Source organism: Gigantopelta aegis, chromosome 13, assembly GCF_016097555.1.
Source record: "Gigantopelta aegis isolate Gae_Host chromosome 13, Gae_host_genome, whole genome shotgun sequence".
Taxonomy (NCBI): domain Eukaryota; kingdom Metazoa; phylum Mollusca; class Gastropoda; order Neomphalida; family Peltospiridae; genus Gigantopelta; species Gigantopelta aegis.
Genome location: NC_054711.1, coordinates 2361145 through 2383684, shown reverse-complemented (window position 1 = coordinate 2383684; position 22540 = coordinate 2361145). Strand labels below are relative to the sequence as shown.

Here is a 22540-nt window from a genome sequence, read left to right as displayed (position 1 = left end):
TGTATAGATGGAGGTCTCCATACCGCATGTGAAAAGCAGAGGTCTCCATACAGCAGCCTGTGAAAAGCAGAGGTCTCCATACAGCAGCCTGTGGAAAGCAGAGGTCTCCATACAGCAGCGTGTGAAAAGCAGAGGTCTCCATACAGCAGCGTGTGAAAAGCAGAGGTCTCCATACAGCAGCGTGTGAAAAGCAGAGGTCTCCATATAGCAGCCTGTGAAAAGCAGAGGTCTCCATAAAGCAGCCTGTGAAAAGCAGAGGTCTCCATACAGCAGCCTGTGAAAAGCAGAGGTCTCCATACAGCAGCCTGTGAAAAGCAGAGGTCTCCATACAGCAGCCTGTGAAAAGCAGAGGTCTCCATACAGCAGCTTGTGAAAAGCAGGTCTCCATACAGCAGCTTGTGAAAAGCAGAGGTCTCCATACAGCAGCGTGTGAAAAGCAGAGGTCTCCATATAGCAGCCTGTGAAAAGCAGAGGTCTCCATAAAGCAGCCTGTGAAAAGCAGAGGTCTCCATACAGCAGCCTGTGAAAAGCAGAGGTCTCCATACAGCAGCCTGTGAAAAGCAGAGGTCTCCATACAGCAGCCTGTGAAAAGCAGAGGTCTCCATACAGCAGCTTGTGAAAAGCAGGTCTCCATACAGCAGCTTGTGAAAAGCAGAGGTCTCCATATAGCAGCCTGTGACAAGCAGAGGTCTCCATAAAGCAGCTTGTGAAAAGCAGAGGTCTCCAAGGGACGGGACATAGCCCAATGGTAGTGCTTGCTTGATGCGCGGTCGGTTTGGGATCAATCCCCGTCGGTGGACCCATTGGGCTATTTCTTGCTCCAGACAGTGCACCACGACTGGTACATAAAAGGCTGTGGTATGTACTATCCTGTCTGTAGGATGGTGCATATAAAAGATCCCTTGTTGCTAATCGAAAAGAGTAGCCCATGAAGTGGTGACAGCGGGTTTCCTCTCTCAATATCTGTGTGGTCCATAACATTTCTTTCCTCCATACAGCAGCCTGTGGACCAGCACCATTCTTTAGATGTAGCTGGTAATTATCTCATCCATAATTTAGCTCACGATTCTGTTAGGTCTTAATTCCATCCTGCTCTGAAACACATCTCAGGGGTCCTAATTTTCCGTACACCATCCTAAAGGCTCCCCTTGCCATGTCCTAATATTTCCTGTAGACCATGGTTTTCCTTAGCAGGCCATACTTGTTTTGGTACAAAATATACATTAAAATTGTCTTAAAAACTATCTTAAAATCCCAAAATTTCGTTTAAAACATTAAACTTCCTCAGGGGAATAAAACACAAATGAAATGAAGTTAAAAGGAGATTCCTGAGTTTATTGCAATTTTTAAGATGTTATCGACTAACGGAGACTTTTTAACGAAAATATCAAATGGCTGTATATTAAACGTGTTTCTGATCGTTCTAATATTTGTACTAGGTTAAATTTTATTTCCTAAAAATGTTTTTTTATACGTACAAAATTATTTGAAGACAAAATCCAGTTTGGGCTTCTTACAAATATTAAGACGGCCAGAAACACATTGAATATACAGACACCGATATTCTAAACAAGAAAATATATTTAATCGTAGAAATATGTTATTAGTCGGAAACATCTTACAATGCAGCAGACTCGGGAATGTCCTTTTAAAAACAGACTGGCTATAAGTGAACAGAATATAAAACTCAGCTAAATAAACAAAGGGAGCTAATCGGGTAAATTGGTAACGAAAGTGACAGATTAAAAAAACAAAGGGAGAGTCAAAAGCTACCCAAAGCCACTGGGATGATTTTCATCGAGTCCATGTGACCAAACAGAGTTCAGTCTGTGAACCCAAAGGGACTGCTATATTTGTTTTGGCCAAGGAGAAAAAAAATTTGTTTTTAAGTTGTTATTTGCCAAATAAAGTTGAATTTGGTAAAGATATTTTATTTTCAGTCATTAAATTTTTTATTTTTTTTAAAGTTTGTTTTGTTTAATGACACCACTAGAGCACATTGATTTATTAATCGTCAGCTATTGGGTGTCAAAGATTTGGTAATTTGGACATTAAGTCTTAGAGAAGAATCCTGCTACATTTTTCCAAGGAATCTTTTATATGCACTATGTCACAGACAGAATAGCATATAGTCATGATCATAGAGCTTAGTGCATGTACAGACCATTTCCTTTCGGTTTCCACGCTAATGCTTATGCATACTATCTGTACTCTGACTTCAGTGGACTTGGTTTGAGTTTGGAGTTTTCCTTTTCCTAGGAGAGTTTCCTTACTAGGATTCTGAGCCTCTTCAGCCGAGTTTTGATTTTGGAGTTTGCTTCTCCTATACAGTTGTTTTTCTTGACTCACGTCCTCTGTCTGTCTGGTCTATATTAGTCTAGTCTCGACCCTTTGACCAGTCCAGCTTGGGTAACTACCAGGAGCTGATGCTCCAGCTAGCATAGCTCTCCGAGTCATTGAGACATGCAAGCTACCTCACCACGCCAAGGAATGGACCATGAGATAGCTAGTAGCACACAGTCATACCATGGCCTTTGATATGATCTTGGTCTAATGGCTGGAACAAAAAATACCCCAATGACGGGGACCGACCAGAGACCGACCGCACATTACCACTGGGCTACATCATGCCCCCCAGTGATTGAAAAGGCTTTGTTTGTTTAAGTATCTTATGATGGAAGCCAACTCTCGTTTAACATTGATACAGTGTTGCAAGTATACTTCTGTGGTGACAAATGTGAACAAATACAGAGTATTTTCAATAATAAAATAAAAAAAAGGGTTTTTTTTTTTTTTATAAAGTCACAGAACATACAAAAAATGTACGACAATGTACATGTATGTATTAAAAAATGTACATGCTGAATCAAATACAGACAACCGATGCTTCCAAACACTACCCTCTGATAAAGCTATCAATTTCACCAAACAGCACAAGAATTCAGTAATAATTATCTTGCCCACCATAAACTAATTCAGTGGACCCAAAAATAACTGATGTAACACTCAAATTTTTTAAAAATTAAAAAAAAAAATGTGTTAAATAAAAAAACAACATTAAAATATTTTTTTTTAAACATATCAAAAATGGAACATTTATAAATGCTACCAGGAACCACATTTTACTCTATATCTTGTTATGGCATTTTTGTCCAAATATTTTACATGTAATAACAAAATATGATCAACACTTGATAATGAAAATGCCTTTGCAGATCCATTCTACAGGAGTGTTTGCAGTGGCACTGCTTAATGTTATTGAGAATTCTAAGGGCTGCAAAGGATGTTTTTTTAAAACAATGGTGTTTAAGCATTGTAAAAACATGTAGTTAAACATGTACAAGTGAAAAACAAAAAAGGCTTTGTAAAAGTGGACAATAGTTTGTACGAAATTGAGCTGAATGCAAAAACTTAATGTTGAAACTGAACACAAAAGTTGGTTACCATTGCCACAAGAAAAATAATATTGACCAATCAGAAATGAGCTTTCCAACATGTATTACGTTTTCAACACGCACAAATTATGTAAAAATACCAACCTTTAGTCGATAAGAATCTATCTTTTGATAATTCAATACCCAGCAAAATTTTACTAAATGAATTAATTATTTTCTATATATGTCCATGTCATGTGGCAACACTACAAGTTGATATATTTTAGTTAATTAAGCAAAGATTATATGTGGGCATGATTAATCTGCAATTATTTATTATAAAACCAATAGCAATATGTGGTACTTGAAAACTTTGAAAATACACCTTTAACCATTAAATATGTAATTATATCTATACAATAATGTAAATATGGCAAACACAACAAAACAAGAAACTAATAACAACAACATGTTCAACGAGTAACAAAAACCTATATATATCTATATGGCATGAAATAAAAACCAAAACCAAAACCAGCAATCACTGAACCAAAACCAGCAATCACTGAACCAAAACCAGCAATCACTGAACTAAAACCAGCAATCACTGAACCAAAACCAGCAATCACTGAACCAAAACCAGCAATCACTGAACCAAACTACAACTATATTAAATGTGTTTCTGATTGTTCTAATATTTGTACTAGGTAAAATTTCATTTTATTTCCAAAATATAATTTTTCCGTACATACGAAATTATTTCAAGAATAAATCCAGTTTGGGCTTCTTACAAATATTAAGATGACCAGTATAAACACATTGAATATACAGACATTGATATTCTAAACCAGAAAATATATTTAATATGTAAGTTTAATCGTAGAAATATTTTATTAGTCGGAAACATCTTACAATACAGCAAACTCAGGAATGTCCATTTAACAACGCACTCAACAATTTTTTTTTACAGTTATAATGGGTCAGACATATGGTTACGGACCACATAGATATTAAGAGAGGAAACCCACTGTCGCCACTTCATGGTCTACTCTTTTCAATTAGCAGCAAGGGATCTTTTATATGCACCATCCCACAGACAGGATAACACATACCACAGCCTTTGATATACCAGTAGTGGTGCACTGGCTGGAGTGAGAAATAGCCCAATGGGCCCACTGACAGGGATCGATCAAAAACCGACCACGCATCAAGCGAGCACTTTACCACTGGGCTATGTCTTGCCCCAAACTCCAATGAAACCCAACCAAATGAAATACTGTGAAAAAGTGGACTTATTTCATGATCCCCTTCTCTTTTTAACAATATCAGTACACCACTAAAACAGATTTCTCTTAAAATTATACCTTTTACTGGGAAGTGGATTTCACGGTAAATGACTCTGACAATGACCGTAACAAACAAGTATGACCAAAAGAGGCATTGAAATAAATGTATGTCTTAGGCAATTAAATAGAGGCTTAGCCAACAAGTGCCTTGCAATTATTCATTAAGAATGGGACTTCGTACTCCAGACAAAAATCTTATTAAACTAAAACTACAGCATTAACACTTAGATCAACCAAGTGTTATTTAGAACCATAAACATGTACATACAGTACTTGCATAAAATTATTATATTGTGTGTAGATACATGTAGGAGAGGCATACCAGGGGCCGGGTGTCAGACAGAACATAATTTAGACTTTATACTAAAAGGAGGTGGAAGTATAATTTGGATGACGTGGTCTAAACAATAATAAAAATAATACATCCCTTTATAATGCCAATTTCAGACTGGCTACCTAAATAAATTGTTTTAAAAACAAGAATTAATCAATGTCTAGCATGGAATATAAAGGGAAGCAACTCTGCATTACTTGTATTGCCTACATAACAAAAGATGGGATAAAAATGGCGTTACACTTGTAGGCTAAAGTTCAAGGTATTGGCATTTACATAATCTGTCATAAAAACAATTCTAATTGCAATATACAATATCAAAAACGTCAACAATATAGGCTATACATATAGATCAAACTTCAAAAGTTTGTATTGTTTAACAACACCACTAGAGCACATTACCACTCATCAACTATTGGATGTTAAACATTGTATAATTGCGATGGTCTTCAGAGAAAATCTGCTACGTTTCCATTAATAGCAATGGTCTGGTAATGCACTTTCCCACAGATGGGACAGCACATATCATGGCTTTGATGTATACCAGTTGTGGAGCACTGGTTGGGAAGGGTGAAACTCCATCAAAGAATAGGTTCACCAAGTGGATTCAGTCATTCAAGCCAGCACCCCAGGGACTGAGCTAGAGGTAATGGTTTATTTAACAACGCACTCAATACATTTTATTTAAGGTTATATGGCGTCAGAGATATGGTTAAGGACCACACAGATATTAATGGAGGAAACCCGCTGTCGCCACTTCATGAACTATTCTTTTCGATTAGCAGTGCTCAAGGGATCTTTTATATGTACCATCCCATAGACAGGACAGCACATACCATGGCCTTCGAGATGTATCAGTCGTGGTGCACTGGCTGGAGCAAGAAATAGCCCAATTTAGCCCACTGACGGGATCGATCTCAAACCAACCGTGCATCAAGCGAGTGCTTTACCACTGGGCTACAACCCGCCTCTGACCGAGCTACATTCTGCCTCTACATTTAGTTAAAGTTTGTTTTGTTTAACGACACCACTGGAGCAAATTGATTTATTAGTCATCGGCTATTAGATGTCAAACATTTGGTAATTCTGACAGTCACCCGCAACATTTTTCCTAATACAACAAGGGATCTTTTATATGTACTTTCCCACAGACAGGACAGCACATACCACGGCCTTTGACCAACTGTGGTGCACTGGGTGGAAAGAGAAAAAACACAATCAGTTGATTAGATCCGAGGTGGTTCGATCCTGCTACGCGAGCACTCAAACGACTGAGCTAAATCCTGTGCCCTACATTTAGCTGAAGGTCGTAGCTACATAGAAGTACTATTATTATAGCATTAAAAATACGCAATAATCGTAAATTACTTTTTTCTTCTTCAATAATTTACATTTAACGTAATTTATAACAATGACTGATCCCCGAGTGGCATAGTTAAAATGATGAAATCTGAAGTTAAAAAAAATCAAATGAAATAATATTTGGTGTATGTTTCTAGTCTTTATAATAATTGTTAGTAAGTCCTTGGGGATAAAATACATCAAGAAAGAGAAATTAAAATGGGGAAAAAAACCCATTAAAAATTTGTTTTATCAGTTAACAATTTACAATAATCTGACAATCAGTATTGTTACTCCTACTACTTTTATTACAAATTTAACCCAATTTCTTCACATCCATGAATACAAAATTGAAAAGGTTTTACAGAAATGAAAAACAGTATTATTTGTTTTTTTAAAACCGATTAATCATAAGTGTGTCTATTGTCTAGTTGAGAATCATGATCTTTCAAGAAACACTAACATGTCAACATTTTTACAAAAAAGTGCACCAATTCAAGGCTGTTATGTTTCCAAAGTCAAGCAGTAAAAATAACCCCCAGAATCTTTATCAATACATTTTAAATTATACTGCCCACAAAGTTAAAGTTTAAAGACAACAGTAGAGCACATCGATCTATTAATCATCAGCTACTGGATGGTAAATGTGGTAATTTTGACATTTAGTTTTAGAGAGGAAACCTGCTACATTTGTCCATTAGTAGCAAGGGATATTTTATATACACCATCCCACAGTTTTTAATACACCAGTTGTGGTGCACTGGCTAGAACGAACAATGAGCAATGGACCCACCAACGGGTATCGATCCCAGACAGACTATATATCAAGCAAGTGCTTTACCACTGGGCTACTTCACGCTCCATACTACCAGAAACAAATTAAGCAACTTAAGGTTTTATTGTTTCCAGTGCTTCTAGAATTTTTATAAAATCCACTAGCCATGGGATCAGCGATTTAAAAAATATACTAGCCATGATTAAAAATTCACTAGCCCTACTTTAAGTTAATCCAATTTTACTAAATGATAGTAATAATCAGATATGTTACCTAAAGAGGAAGATAGCGCTTAAAAACACTAACACTGGAGGGGGGGGGGGGGGGGGGAGTAGGGTTGGGGCAGAATATTCATATTTACCAAAATAGACATCTGCAACATTTTACCAAAAACATTCACTAGCCATCGGGTATGGCAATAGTAGATATTTACTAGCCCAACAGTGACTATCACTAGCCATGGGAGTGGGGCTACCATAATCTAGAAGCACTGGTTTCAAAAATCATATTTCCATCTGCATGTCAACTTATTTTTAAAATATCAATGATATATCATACATTGATATAGCTCTAGGCTATAATATATCATACATTGATCTAGCTCAGTGGTTAGGGCACTCGCATGAGGTGTTTGGGTCGAAGGATCGAACCTTCCTGGTGGACCCATTATCTGGGGGTTTTCTTGGCGCAACAAGTGTCCTATAACTGGTACAATAAAGGCATCAGATTATATGGTTAAGGACCACACAGTTAATAAGAGGAAACCCGCTGCCATCAAGTAATATGCTACTCTTTTTCTTATTAGCAGCAAGGGATCTTTATACGCACCATCCCACACAGGACAGTACATACCACGGCCTTTGTGGAGCACTGGATGGAATGAGAAATAGCCCAAAGGGCTCACTGATGGAAGACAATTCACATCGATCAGCATATTGACAAACAGTACAAACCATACCAGCATACATTTAGAGAAAAACAAATCTAAAATTATTCCTTGGAAAAAGCAACAAAAAAAAGAGGTTTTTTATGTATACATAAATTTAGAAGAGGTAGAAATGAAAGAGTACGCCATTAAAAAAAAAGTGAAAATGTTGACAATTAGAAAATGATCAAAAAAAGAGTAAATGACATGTTAATGCATAACAAACAATTCACTGCTTGTATCTGTTTGTGTTACAGCACTTGGTGATGTTCTAGGGGTACAACTTTCTGGTTTAAATATAACTCTCTGCTTGAGAGCTTAGTGAACATTTCAAAGTCAAATTTTTAATACATAACAGTAATTAAAAAAAAAAATTATCAGTCCGATCGTTTGCGTTTTAGTGACGATGTTTTCAGGGTCCGCCTTTCTGGTTTAAACAACATCGAATGTCTCTGTCTGTGAGCGGAGTGAGCTTTTCGTTCTGGTGACAGAATCTTCTTTTCGGGACTAGCAGGTGTCGTTACAAGCAGATTGGATAAAGTCTTGTTGTTGCCAATGGCAACGCCAACATGGCCACTGTGTAGAATCAAGGCTGCCTGGATAGACAAAACTCGGTCTTGGTTTTTGGATCCATCGAACAGGTCCCAGTACACGGTGTGTTCCCAGATATGTTTGATGAAACACACTCTGCTCTTGTAAAGCTTGCCTGTAAATAGAGAAAACAAATCTACATGTGAACTGGCAACACAAATCTACATGTGAACAATGGGGGAGGGGGAATCTACAGGTGAATTGGGGAGGAAATCATGTTTTGCTCACCCAGAGCTAGTCCTGGGGATGGTGTATATAAAAGATCTCATGCTACTAAAAAAATAATTTTTTAAATACTGTTTCCTCTCTGGGACTATATGTCACAACATTTACCAAATATTTGACACCCAAAAACCAAAAATTACAAATCAATGTGCTCTAGTGGTGTCGCCAAACAAAACCTTTAAAAAAAAAAAAAATACTCTACTCTGATGCCCCCACCATACATTATACTAGAGTCAACCCTGGCTCAGCTGTCAGTGCCAATCTGTTGTGTGTACAAATTAATATACGGTGCCCAACTAAGCCACTGAAGTCTAGTAACTGTAGTCTGTAATGCACTTGGCGAAATTTTCTGTACACCCTGCAAACATTCGTAACACTGTTGTTAATCAGGGGCGGATTTAGGAATGCTCCCAGAATGTTTAAATAAAAAAAACTCAGACTCAGAGATACATTTTCTGGGTAGTTTGGTCACGTGTTATATACATAATATTGTGGATGATAAATTTATATTTAAAAAAAATGGTAGGACTCTCATTTGGCAATGTGACATATAAAGAACATTATAAATACTTACCATAAATAGTTATGGTTAGTGACAGTGCCAAAGGAAAGTCCTTCCTAAAAATAGACATTAAGTTAACAATGCCACTTCAAACGTGCAAGGGCGGGTTACGGGACCGCCACTCCCGCCCATGGGTCTGCCAAACTGAATGTCAATCCTAATGAGGCGGTTGGGTAGGGGCACGACTGTGGTTGGAACTCCCCATTAGGCTACTACAAGCGACTCACCACATAAACTGCAGTTCATTCCGCCGTCTGAATCTTCGTACTGTTTTGTTACTCGAATCACATCTTGAAGTTCGAGACACCTCGGACCGCTCCCGTTAAAATCGTAATGTTTCGTACTGTCCGATCGCGATCTTTTCGGTCTGTCGCACAAAAGAAATCTTTCTCCATTCTCGATCTGTGTTGCCAGCATAATGTCAACTCGGATTTCTTACGAGATTTAAAATTCTGCACCCGGAAAAACAACTCTGCTTGTTTGTAAACAGAAGCAACATGAGTGAAAGCTTGACCTTCGTTATCAACCAATCATCATTGAATATTACGACCTAGTTGTGATCACATGGTATTTTTCGCGGGAATGCTGTCAGAGGCTTCTTACATTTCCCGCGCAAATCTAATTATAACTATGAGGCTTCTTCCTGTTTGTTTTTGTTGCGTTTTCCTCCTTTATTTAAGTTTATGTAAACACAAATTTTCACATATAATTTTGTTTAAATAAAATCGTGGAAATATATAAAACTACGAAAATAAAAGAAACATGAAAACACTTATAACCAAGTGACGGATCCAGAGCATGGCAATATGATATATTTAAATATTTAGTGTATTTGAGACAAAAAGAAACCCGAAGAACCGAAATTAAACCCCATAAATTGTCTATTACCCTCCCCACCCATCCACCTCCACCAACTTCGAATTGCTTTGAAAATCTAGTGTTTAAATGATGAATATCACTAATGAATATTACTAAATTTATTTCAGGTGGTGGAGGTGAATAATATTTTGATCGCCTGTTTGTCTCTGGACAAGACTGGAATATTTATCAAATTAAACGTACGTGTTAAAGGCGCAGACCTTAGTCTCTGTGAGTGAAAACGGAATCTTCAGCTAATCCACAAACCTGCAACACATTTGAATAAGGTTATAACAGGGAGAAGCTAAAGTATGTGATGTTTAAACGGGGAAATACCCTTTAAAAATAACTAGAGCTTATCTCGATAACAATTACTTCTCAGACGAACGTTGAGGCTTTTTTTTTTTTTACAAAACATGTGGGTATTACCAAAAACTGGATGACCAGAACCACTTCAGGTGTAGGAAAACGAATATTCTAAATAATAAAATGTCAATACTTCTAATTTAAATTATCAAAAACGGCTTTAATAGTGAAAAATACGTCGTAGTGTTTAAAAAAAACTAAGGTCTGTCACTTTAATTTAGCCTACTGTTGAATATGACCTTTTGTAAGATGCACTGTACTAGTTCCTTCCCTTTAATCTACACCAGTCGCTGATTACAATCCGTTTACAATTACTATCAGTTTTCCCCACAGGGGAATATTTCAAATCTTCTTGTGGCTTATAGGGTGTATACTACCAAATCAAATCCCATAGACGACAATAATAACCTATGTGGCTAAAACTCCTACCTGCAGCGTATCGATCGACATAAACGCCACGGATATAAATACTACAACCCCACACCCTTAAAGTGAATCAGAAAAAAATGCTGGTCAAGCTGCTCAGTTCTGAGATAACTGGCAGCGTCCATAACTACCCTAGTTAAGCACAAAATTCGAGTACTTTTTTTTTTACAGGTACCCCATACATGTTTTCAAGCACAAGGCTACTTGGCACAGTGGTAGGCTACTAGATGAAAAATAAAATTGCATACATTTTTTGCCCAGATGAAACTATTTATTTTTTATAACCAACACACTCACATTTATCACCAATCACAGGACCTATGGTGTTCACTTCTCCAACTTTGACCTAGCCGGAAGTTATTTGGTTTAGTACCACCTACAGATACTAGGTTAGTGATTACTTACAGAGAAGTCGATGTAGTGGCCTTTCACCTACCTACCGAGTCGTTAAACTCGCTCTGTGTGGGAGCTGGAACCGGCGTGCGAACCCAGTATCTACCAGCCTTAAGTCCGATTGTTTAACCACTGAACCACCGAGATCGGTATAAAGTAACGTATGGTGGGTGTGGGTATTTTTTGGAATGCTTTCATCAACAGTGGCGTGGCGTGGGCGGGGCCACTGGGGCGGTTGCCCCGGGCGCAAAATTCTGGACTGGGGAAGGGACTCGGGGAGTGCTAACGGTCCGCTGGTTAGGGGACGCAATACTTGCCTTGTCCCGAGCGCTGGCAACCCACGCTACGCCACTGTTCATCAGAGAACTGTTCAAGCACGCCTGTCGTGGGTACTGTAACGATAGTTCGTAATCACATAGACACGCGTACAAGTATACAAGATGGTGGAAGGTTTATTGACCCTCTTGTGTACAAGTGTATGACGTCATATATTAGCCGTATCACGTGATACGCACAGTTCACATGTAGATGTTTATAATCATGACATCTCCCCTCATAAACAAGTTTAGTTAAATGTCAAAGTGTTTTATATCAGAAGTTTAACTGTCTTTGAATCTGAGTGGGACCTTGACCTCGCGGCCTGATCTGGTGGTGATTCTCGACGGGGTGCTACTCTCAGGGGTGGTAACATTAGGTGAGAAAGTCTTAGCTGCTGGTTCGGTCTCTGACAGCGGATTCTCGATGTCCGGAGCAGGTTCGGCTTGTTCATCATTGTCAGGAACTTTCATCAGATGGTAGCGGTTCCTGCGCAGTACTCCTTTTGGTGTAGCAACGAGATAAGAGCGTGGAGTAGTACAGTTTTTCTCCACCACACCGGGATAGTTCCAGTCTTTCTGTATATCCAGTTTCACTTTGACTTTGTCGCCAGGCTTCAGTTCTGGGAGCGGTCTTGCAGAGTGGCGTTTGTCATGGTGGTACCTGTAGGCATTCTTGGCTGCTATGTCTGACTCTTGCACTTGTACAGGATCTGCTTTCCCTGGATACAGTTTCTGCTGCAGGGAAGGAAGTTTGGTTCTCAGTTGTCTTCCCATGAGAAGATGAGCAGGGCTATATCCAGTGGCTTCAATAGGAGTTGAGCGATAGTTCAACAGGGCTAGAGTGGGGTCACTCTGTTTCAGGATACGTTTAGCTGTTTGGACAGCTCTTTCAGCTTCACCATTGGCCTGAGGGAATCGAGGACTGCTCGTAGTGTGTGAAAATCCGTAACTTTCACTAAAGTCCTTGAAATCCTTGGATGAGAACTGAGGTCCATTGTCACTTACTACTTGTTTTGGAATTCCGAACCGTGCAAATACCGACTGCAACTTCAGGATTACACTTCTGCTGGTGGTCGATGGCAGGTGAAGGATTTTGATAAAGCGAGAGTAGTAGTCAACTACAAGGAAGTGCTTCTCCTGGTGTTCACACAGGTCCATCCCAAGTTTCTCCCATGGTGCAGGTGGTAGCAGTGTTGTCTTCAGAGGTTCTTTGCGATGTGCTGGTCGGTTGTTCTGGCAGAACTCGCAAGATTCCATGCAACGTTTAATGTCTTTCCCAACACCGGGCCACCAGACTGTTTGTCTTGCACGATTTCTGCACTTGGTCACACCCTGGTGTTCTTCATGTAGGCAGTTCAGGATCTCTTTCCGCATTGCCTTTGGAATCACAATACGGTCATTGAATGTAACAAGTCCGTTGCACATACTCAAATGGCTTCTGTCTCTGTAGTATGACCCCAAGCTCGCTCTTATGTTCTGACTGTGGCTCGGCCATCCATCAATGATGCACGACGTCAACAAGTGCATTTCGGGATCCTCTTTTGTGGCTTCCCGGATTCTTTCCAGCTTCACGTCAGACACGGGTAGGTTGACTTCAAACGAGTCAATGTGTGATGTGATTTCGTTCTCCAGTTCAGATGATTCTGGTTTACCGACCGGAAATCTTGATAGTGTGTCAGCGACAACCAAACTCTTGCCAGGCATGTGCTCTGCCACAGGAGTGAACTTCATCATCCTGATGAGTAGTCTCTGTATTCTGGGTGGCACTTGGTCGATGTCTTTCTTGTTGATGATGGGTACCAGTGGCTTGTGGTCCGTGATCAGCCGAAAGCGTTCAAGTCCAATGAGATATTTCTGGAATTTCTCACACGTCCAGACACTAGCGAGACACTCTTTTTCGATCGGAGCATAACGCTTTTCCGTATCACTCAGAGTTCTAGAGCAAAAGGCAACAGGCTTCAACTCTGTTCCATGTTCTTGTAGAAGTATCCCTCCGATGCCGTAGCTGCTTGCGTCTGCACTCACGATGACAGGCTTTGTCACATCGTAGAACGCAAGGTTCGGTGGTGAGGAAATCTGCTTCTTCACGTTCTGGAAGGCTTCTTTCTGACTGTGATCCCATGTCCACACAGTATCAGATCTCAGCAGACTGTTTAGCGGCTGAAGGATGTCTGAGAGGTTTGGCACATACTTTCCCAGAAAGTTCACCATGCCAAGAAACTGTTTTAGCTCGGACACATTTGTTGGAGCTTTCATGTCATTGATTGCCACAACCTTCTTCGGATCAGGTAGGGTTCCTTCGCCTGTGATCACGTTGCCGAGAAATTCCACACTTTCCTGGTGGAAGATGCATTTTGCTTTGTTCAGTTTCATTCCTGAAGACTTGATTCTTGCGAGGACCTGGTCCAGTCTGGAGTCATGCTCTTCTGTTGAACTGCCCCAGATGATGATGTCATCTGTGGAGACTTCTACTCCGACGATTCCGCAGAGAAGTTCCTTCATCTTGCGTTGACAAATCTCACTGGAACTTGTAATTCCAAATGGCAGTCTTTTGAAGTAGAATCGTCCGAATGGAGTTATGAAAGTTGTCAGCTTTGCACTCTCTGGTTCAAGTTCAAATTGCCAGAAGCAGTTGGACAAGTCTAACTTGGAGAAGACTTTTGCCCCCACCATCTTCGCGGATATGTCATCCAATGTCGGTAGGATGTATCTCTCGCGAACTACAGCTTCGTTCAGTCTTTTCAGATCCAAACAGATTCTGAGACTTCCATTCTTCTTGGTTGCTGGCACAATTGGAGCACACCATTCTGTAGCTTCTGTGATACTGGCAATGACATCGTTTTCTTCCATCCTCTTCAGCTCGGCTTCCACTTTTGGTAGCATAGGAATGGCGATCCGCCGCGCTGTTTGGACGCTGTATGGTTGAGCATTGTCTTTCAGTTTGATCTTGATGGGTTCCCCCTTCATCAGACCAATGTCATCAAACACATCGTTGGTAACTTCTTCGACCCTTTTGACGAATCCCATACTTGATACTGCACTTCTGCCGAGTAGACAGTCAACTGCATTCGACACGACGAAGATCCTGATGTTGTGCACCTGTTGTCTTACATTGACTCTGGCAATGAACTGACCTATGCACGACAGCAATCCTCCTGGACTGTTCAGACGAATCTTCGTACTCAGCAGTTTTGGTCGCGGACGCAATGAGCGGAACACTTTCTCAGAAATCACTGTTGCGTCAGCACCTGTGTCAAATCTTAAAGTTCAGGTCTTTTCCACCAATATCCAGGTACACTCTCCACGGTTGTTCATCTTCAGAGGTAGGAGTTTCGATAGTCCCGAGGTAGAATTCTTCAATGTCTTCTGTGGACTCGTCAACATCCTCGACAGCGTGAGTGACTTCATGAACAGATTTCGTGAAACATGCCCGTTCGAAATGTCCAACACGTGAACATCGGTTGCATCTTGCACTACTAGCGGGACACTGTTGAGGACCATGCAGGTACGTGCATTTAGAACATGGCTTCAATCCGGTGCCTTTGTTTCCATGGTTACGTGACTGATTCGGTGGTTTACCTCTTCTGAACGTGCCAGGTTTTCCATCTTGTGACTGTAATTTCTTGTATCGTGCACCGTGTTACGATACTGCATCCAAATTCTGTGGATTGTTCAGAGAAACATTCTGCGATTTCACAAGTTCATAGTGGCGTGACATTTCAATGGCAGTGTTCAAGGTTAAATCAGACTTCATTTGCAGTTTCTGCGACAATTCTTTGTCCAAAATTCCGATGACAATTCGATCGCGAATTTGTTCTTCCTTCTTATCATCAAAATCACATTTTTCAGCAATTTGGTAAAGATGTCTGATATAGGCTTCCATACTTTCGTCTGGCATTTGATCGCGTTTGTAGAAACATGCCCTCTCGTAAATAATGTTACGTTTTGGAATGAAATGTTCATCAAATTTCGCCATAACCCTGTCATAGTTATTCTTGTGGCCTACTACTTCGAATGTGAATGATTTGAACACGTTTTCCGACTCACGACCCATAGCGTAGATTAGTGAACTCACTTGAACCTCGCCGTCTTCTTCGCCGAGTTTCGTCGCCGTGCGGTACCGTGAAAAACGCTGTTTCCACTCCGGCCAGTCGTTTGGCCTGTCGAAATTAAACTGCTCAGGTGGGTTAAACTTAGGCATCGTATGGATGTCTTTTTTTTTTTTTTTTTAGTTTAAATCCAATCTGACACCATGTAACGATAGTTCGTAATCACATAGACACGCGTACAAGTATACAAGATGGTGGAAGGTTTATTGACCCTCTTGTGTACAAGTGTATGACGTCATATATTAGCCGTATCACGTGATACGCACAGTTCACATGTAGATGTTTATAATCATGACAGGTACAACCTCTGACTTCGCCAGAAAATCTGTCCATGACAGGTGCAGAGTACTAGTACTTTTGCCGATATTAATTTCATAGCGGGATTACCCCTTTAAGTGTTAGATTTACATTAGAAAAATCACAGTTGTCGCATCTTTGAAAAAAACAACCCAAAAATAAAACGTTTACCTCGACAAAAGCCATTCAACTGAAAACAATCAAGTGATAGTGGTAGAGATCACGATTTTTTATTTTTACTGTCAAAAATATTTCCGAATTGATTAAAAAAATATTCATCATATGTTAGTCGGCCTTGTAGTCTTGACATATTTACACAATACACAGACTATAGGTCTAGAAAGTCTGTTCTGATGATCCATTCAACTGATTGCTTTTTTCTCTCGTTCTAATCAGTATACCACAACTTGTCAAAAGCCGTGGTATGTGATTTCCTGTATGTGGGAAAGTGCATGTATAAGATCCTTTTCTGCATTAGAAAAAATGTAGCGGGTTTCCTCTGATTACTACGAATCAGAATTACCAAATGTTTGACATCCAATAGCCAATGATTAATATTAATTAACTAATTAATTAATTAATTAATTAATTAATGTGCTCTAGTGGTGTCGTTAAACAAAAAAAATTCTGATGTTCTAAGAATATACACCTTGCTACCAGGAACTGAAATTAAAATTTTATTTATTTGTTTATTTATTTTTATCATGAGGTAATATTTATAGTATGCTAATGCCTTTTACCGTAGTATTGCCCAGGTAAATCTCTAGAAATGTTACTTTGGCAAGCTGCCATGTAGCCTTGTTATAGTTCGTTTTGTTTACAGACACCACTAGAGCACATTGATTTTATTAATCATCGGCTATTGGATGTCAAACATTTGGTAATTCTGACACGTAGTCATCATAGAAGACCCGCTACATTTTTCCTAATTCTGCAGGAGATCTTTTATATGCACTTTCCCCAAGACAGGAAAGCATGTATCATGGTAATTGACCAGTTGTGGTGCCCTGGTTTGAAGGAGGAAAACACCCAATCAGTTGAATGGATCCACCGAGGTGGTTTGAACCAAGCACCTCACGCGAGCACTCAACCGACGTAGCTAAATACCGCCCCTGTAGCCTAGTTAGTCTAGTCGGGACGTAGCTCAGTGGTACAGCGCTCGCTTGATGCGCGATCCATCTACGATCGATTCTCGTCGGTGGGCCCATTGGGCTATTACTCGTTCCAGCCAGTGCTCCACAACTGGTGTCACAAAGGTCGTGGTATGTACTATATTGTCTGTGGGATGGTGTATATAAAAGATCGCTTGCTGTTAATCGAAAAAAATAGTCCATGAAGTGGCGACAGCAGGTTTCCTCTCTCAATATATGTGTGGTCCGACGCCATATAACCATAAAATAAAATATGTTGAGTGCGTCATTAAATAAACAATTTTCTTCCTTCCTTGTTAGTCTGCACTGCATTTTTATATTAGTAGCTAGGAATCCACGGCCTTTAATATACCAGTCGTGGTGTATTGACTGGAACGAGAAATAATCCAATGGGTGATCGATCCTAGACCGACCGCACATCAGTTGGCCTACAAACCGATTAGTTGTTAAACTGAGCGCACTCGTCGTAACTTGGTAGTTGGGGAAATAACAACGGAACCGTCGAGTTGGCCAACTTTGTCGTGACAGTTGACAATCTGAGCCTAGCATTAGACGTCCCCGTTGTGCCGGTGAAGTTCGTTCTGAGTGGTATCCTGTACTGGGGGCGAACCCGTTGCATTTCAGCCTTCAGCCCGATGGGCTAACATTTACGTTACGCCGCCAAGGTCAGTCATAATTTAACATGCTGAGCAGTTCTAATTTTAACTGAGTCACCTCCAGCCCTCCCCTTATTGCTATTGATATCAGAGGCGGATCTAGGGCGTCCCCAGCGGCCTTCCCACCCCCTCCCTAAATTTTGCGACAGTTATAATTTATTATATATTAATTTTGTTTTTTACGATCCCCCTTCAAACCTTCCCCAAAGTTCCCTTGGCATTTCGCCTCATGTTATTGCCCCCCCCCCCCCCCCCCCCCCCCCCAATAGATTTTCTGGATCTTCCACTGGATATGTAGGGGAAGGCTAGAGTCAGTCTAATTAAAATTAGCTCCACTATTACTGGCTAGACCCAGTAGAGTTAAGTTTAATCAGATTGGGCTAGATGAAACTATATGTAATGCTTTGGCAATCTTCGACAACCAAATGGTTGCAAGCAACTGCGTCTAAACTACACGAAAAACCCCGACGCCTCTATGCGAAACACACCTGCACTGTAATTTCTTGTGGTGACGTAGAGCAAAGTGTGTGCCCACGTGACACGTTGGTTCTCGTCAACAACATGTAAGTTTAATGTGATGACTGGACTCGAGAATAATCAAACTATTTAAAGCGCTGTGGCATCAGATTTATATATACATTGTATATAAAAATGTGTGTTTTAGACACATAGTCCAGAGGATATGTGCAAAATATTACAAGGGTTATTTTTACCATGTGTTTATATAGGGAAATTTCCATGGCAACACAGGTCATTTTGAGAATGCCTCCAATCTTAAAAAAATTAATCTCTATAATGTGTAGTCTGCGTATGCGAAGTTTCATGTTTTTATCAATAAATGAACGATTCATTCACATATCCTTTAGACTAACAGTAGCTTGCGACCGATTCATTCACATATCCTTTAGACTAACAGTAGCTTGCGACCATGTGGTTGTCGACGATTGCCAAAACATTACTTAAGAGTTTCCTCTAGCCTCCCCCTACAGCTCACTGTCAATAAGGGGGGTGGGGGGTGGGCGGTTGGGGTGACTCGAGCTAGTTCTAATAACGACTTTGTTTTGACACGTACAAAACTAGTAGGTAGGCTCTCCTGACAGAATAGTTCTGTCATCGAGATTTATAGTCTCGGTAACCGTGACGGGATCTTGTTACTAAGGCCAGGGTATCGTTAGCAGCGGATAAAGTGGTCGAAACCTCCAATTAGTCAACAAAGGTAGTTTCTAGTTAGCAATGCTCGAATGTGAAACATTGTGGCCATTAACGTTGCAGACCCCAGCTTCGACCCGTATAGGTTCTAATGGACCAAATCAATTCCTATGGCCGATTATGTTAACGTTTACTAATAAAACTGATATAAGCAGCGTATCAACATACTCGGGAATAGCCCGAGTACTCTGACTGTAAGAGAGCTAAACGGACATTTGGACATCGCTCTCATTACAGTCGGAGACCAAGCTATGTATTTTTTTGGCAATTGCCGACAACCAAAAAGTTGTCAAAGATTTCCGCTCTAATACCACAACAATCCTATGTTTGACGTGAAATACCTTTACATCGATCATTTTCGAGTTGATTGATTAAAAGAAATTCAGATATTAATCACTAATACACACACTACAGAAAGAAACCCGACAGCACCCACATTCAGCTAAGCTTCAGCAAACTCCGGACAGCAGAATTCTAAGGACTCAGGAGGTACAGCAATAAAAAGTGTGGCACCTCACATCTAATCTATCTGCAAAAAAATAGGGGGGGGGGGGGGGGCGGGTCACATAACATTTAAGAGATTTAATTAATGTTTTTAATAGCAACCGTCATTTTCTGCTGAAAATTGCAATTCCATTTTTGGGGTTACCCGCATTAGTTTCAACCTCTGGTATGTACTGCATAACAACTGTATAACAAATAAAAGTGTATTTATTTATTGTCAATGGATAATAGTATTTGCACAAATAATCAATGTCACATATTACTACCAATCACACCCACAGCTGATTTTACTCCGTAAATATTTCACGGTGCACCTCCAACTTTGCAACGGAACTCTCTTCTTTGGTACTATGCAACCTGAAAATGGATACTGAGTTTGGTTAATCTACAAATAGGCAGCATATTTCGATGAGATTATAACAGACAGAAGCTGAAGGCTGTGGTGTATAAACGGGGAAATACCGTCCAACAATTGAGACTAGAGCTTGTCTCGATAACCGTTACTTCTCAGACGAACGTGCCTTTTTACAGTTATGAAAAGTGCATTTTAGGGTATTAAAAACCTCATATGACTAGAATCACTTCAGGTATACGAAAAATTAATATTTTAAATAATAAAATATAAGTACTTCTATATATATAGTCACTCAGTTGTAACTTTATCCAAATGTGTTACAGGTTTGTAGATTAATTAAACTTAGTGTTAATTTTCACTGATAGCAAAACGGAGTTCACATGGTAATATTCGAACGGTCACCGAGTGTTTGACAGCACAAATCAAAACAAAAACAAATAACAAAAACAATTAATTTTAAATAAACTATCTTGCTATTTGCGTTTTTTGTTTGTTTTTTAAATATATTTTCGAGCATTTTTGTAAATATTTTCTACAAATAAATAAAGATTTATATTATCTTTTACTTTTGTCCGATTAATTTCCCAATGGACCGTTCAGCAATTACGTTGCACTCTAGAGGGGATTGGGGGAGGGTGTTAAGATTATTTGAAAACAATATTATATACGTATTTTAAAAATTATTGTTCATAAAGAGAAATATAGCCTTTTTTAACATGATTTTCCATCTAATATTTATTACACCACCACCACCCTACAAAAACCCAAACTAAAAAACAAACAAAAAACCTCAACCTCCTCCCCATCAACCCCCTCCCTCAGCATCCAAAATAAACAAAAACACAAACAGGAGTAAAACACACGCACACACACACACACACACACACGCACGCACGCACGCACGCACCCACACACACATACACACACACACCCGAAAATATAATAATGTTAGTAAAATTAAGTCATGTTAAATGCGTACATTATATGTATTTATATATTTATGTGTATGCGTGTATGTATGTGTTATGTGTGTATGTCTCTGTCTGTCTCTTGTCTGTCTCTCTCTGTCTCTTGTCTGTCTCTCTCACCCTTTCTCTCTCTCTCTCTCTCTCTCTCTCTCTCTCTCTCTCTCTCTCTCTCTCTCTCTCTCTCTCTCTCTCTCTCTCTCTCTCTCTCTCTTTGTGTGTGTGTATTAAATGTTTGTGTGCGTGTTTGCGTGTTTGCGTGGTTATGTATATTTGTGTGTGCGTGCGAATGCGTGTGTGCGTTTGTGTTTGTGTGAGTGTGTGTGTGTGTGTGTGTGTGTGTGTGTGTTTGTGCGCGTGTGTGTTTGTGTACACGTGTTAATCACAGAAAAAGCTTTTTGATTTCGTAGAAGCATTCGATCTTAAGGATCCATTCAGAGAATTACACCCTAATTTAAAATGATAAACTTGGCGGACAATTTCCTTTTAAAACGAGATCGGTCAGAGTATTTCTTATTATTATCCAGTTACCTAATGTCTTTTGTGGAAGATATGTTAATTGAAAATAGTTATAAATCAGATCATTCAGGAGTAGTTCTATCGTTGATCTTAAATCCAATATACTAGTATTAAAGAAAGGCAGAGAACTTTGGAAATTTAATAATTCATTATTAACGGGACAGAAATGTCGTAAACGAAGTAATAAATACAGTAAAATGTTAGTACGCTGTTCCAGTGTATGATTTCAAACATCTAAATATGGTTCCAAATGATGAAATTCAGTTTGTAATAGTGATCTTTTCGTAGAATCGTGTTTTATGTTAATAACGGATATAAAACGATGGCTTTTTTCAGCTTACAAAAAACCATAATGAATTAGACCAAAACATATGTGCTGAAATCAAAGCACGGAGGAAGATGAAAACACTTCGATTTAGAAACTGTTGAAAGTTTTAAAAAAAAGAGACTTACTAGTATTAGAGCTGATACAAGAAAAACGTAAAGGTCATTATATAAGATGAAGATCTAAATGGATCGAAGAAGGTGAAAAAAGCCATCAAAATATTTTTATAATTTAGAATCTAGAAATTTATTACAATAAATGGATATCAAATTACAATAAGAAAACGGAACAGAAATTAATTATCAAGATGAGATTTTAAAAAGTTTTTTTTTATATAAAACAAATTATACGTGTGGACAAAATAATGAAACATTACCGAAATATTATCTCACTTTAAATGTAACACCTCGACGGACAAAGAAACAGAGGGTCAAATATCATATTTAGAAGTATCAACTGTTCTTAAAAATACGAAAAAATAATAAATATAATTTAAAAAATAATAAATTCTTGAGTGATATTGGACAGTTTGTAGTTCTATTAATTATAGTAATAGTATTACAGAAATGTCTCATGTACAAAGGTTAGGTATTATAACATGTATTCCTAACTTAAAT

At 39.1% G+C, this 22540-nt stretch overlaps 2 protein-coding genes across 2 annotated transcripts; both read right to left on the bottom strand.

The window, feature by feature from the left end:
* Nucleotides 1-7585: 7585 nt before the first annotated feature.
* Nucleotides 7586-9949, bottom strand: LOC121387837. The gene is made up of 2 exons (XM_041519063.1): nucleotides 9701-9949; nucleotides 7586-8801 (listed from the first exon to the last, which is right to left on the bottom strand). Exons 1-2 carry the CDS (start codon nucleotides 9888-9890, stop codon nucleotides 8473-8475), a joined length of 519 nt encoding a protein of 172 aa, XP_041374997.1. The 5' UTR covers nucleotides 9891-9949; the 3' UTR covers nucleotides 7586-8472.
* Nucleotides 9950-12115: 2166 nt separating this feature from the next.
* On the bottom strand, nucleotides 12116-14860 carry LOC121387598 (uncharacterized protein K02A2.6-like). Its single transcript, XM_041518758.1, has one exon. It carries the CDS (start codon nucleotides 14858-14860, stop codon nucleotides 12116-12118), a length of 2745 nt encoding a protein of 914 aa, XP_041374692.1.
* Nucleotides 14861-22540: the final 7680 nt, after the last annotated feature.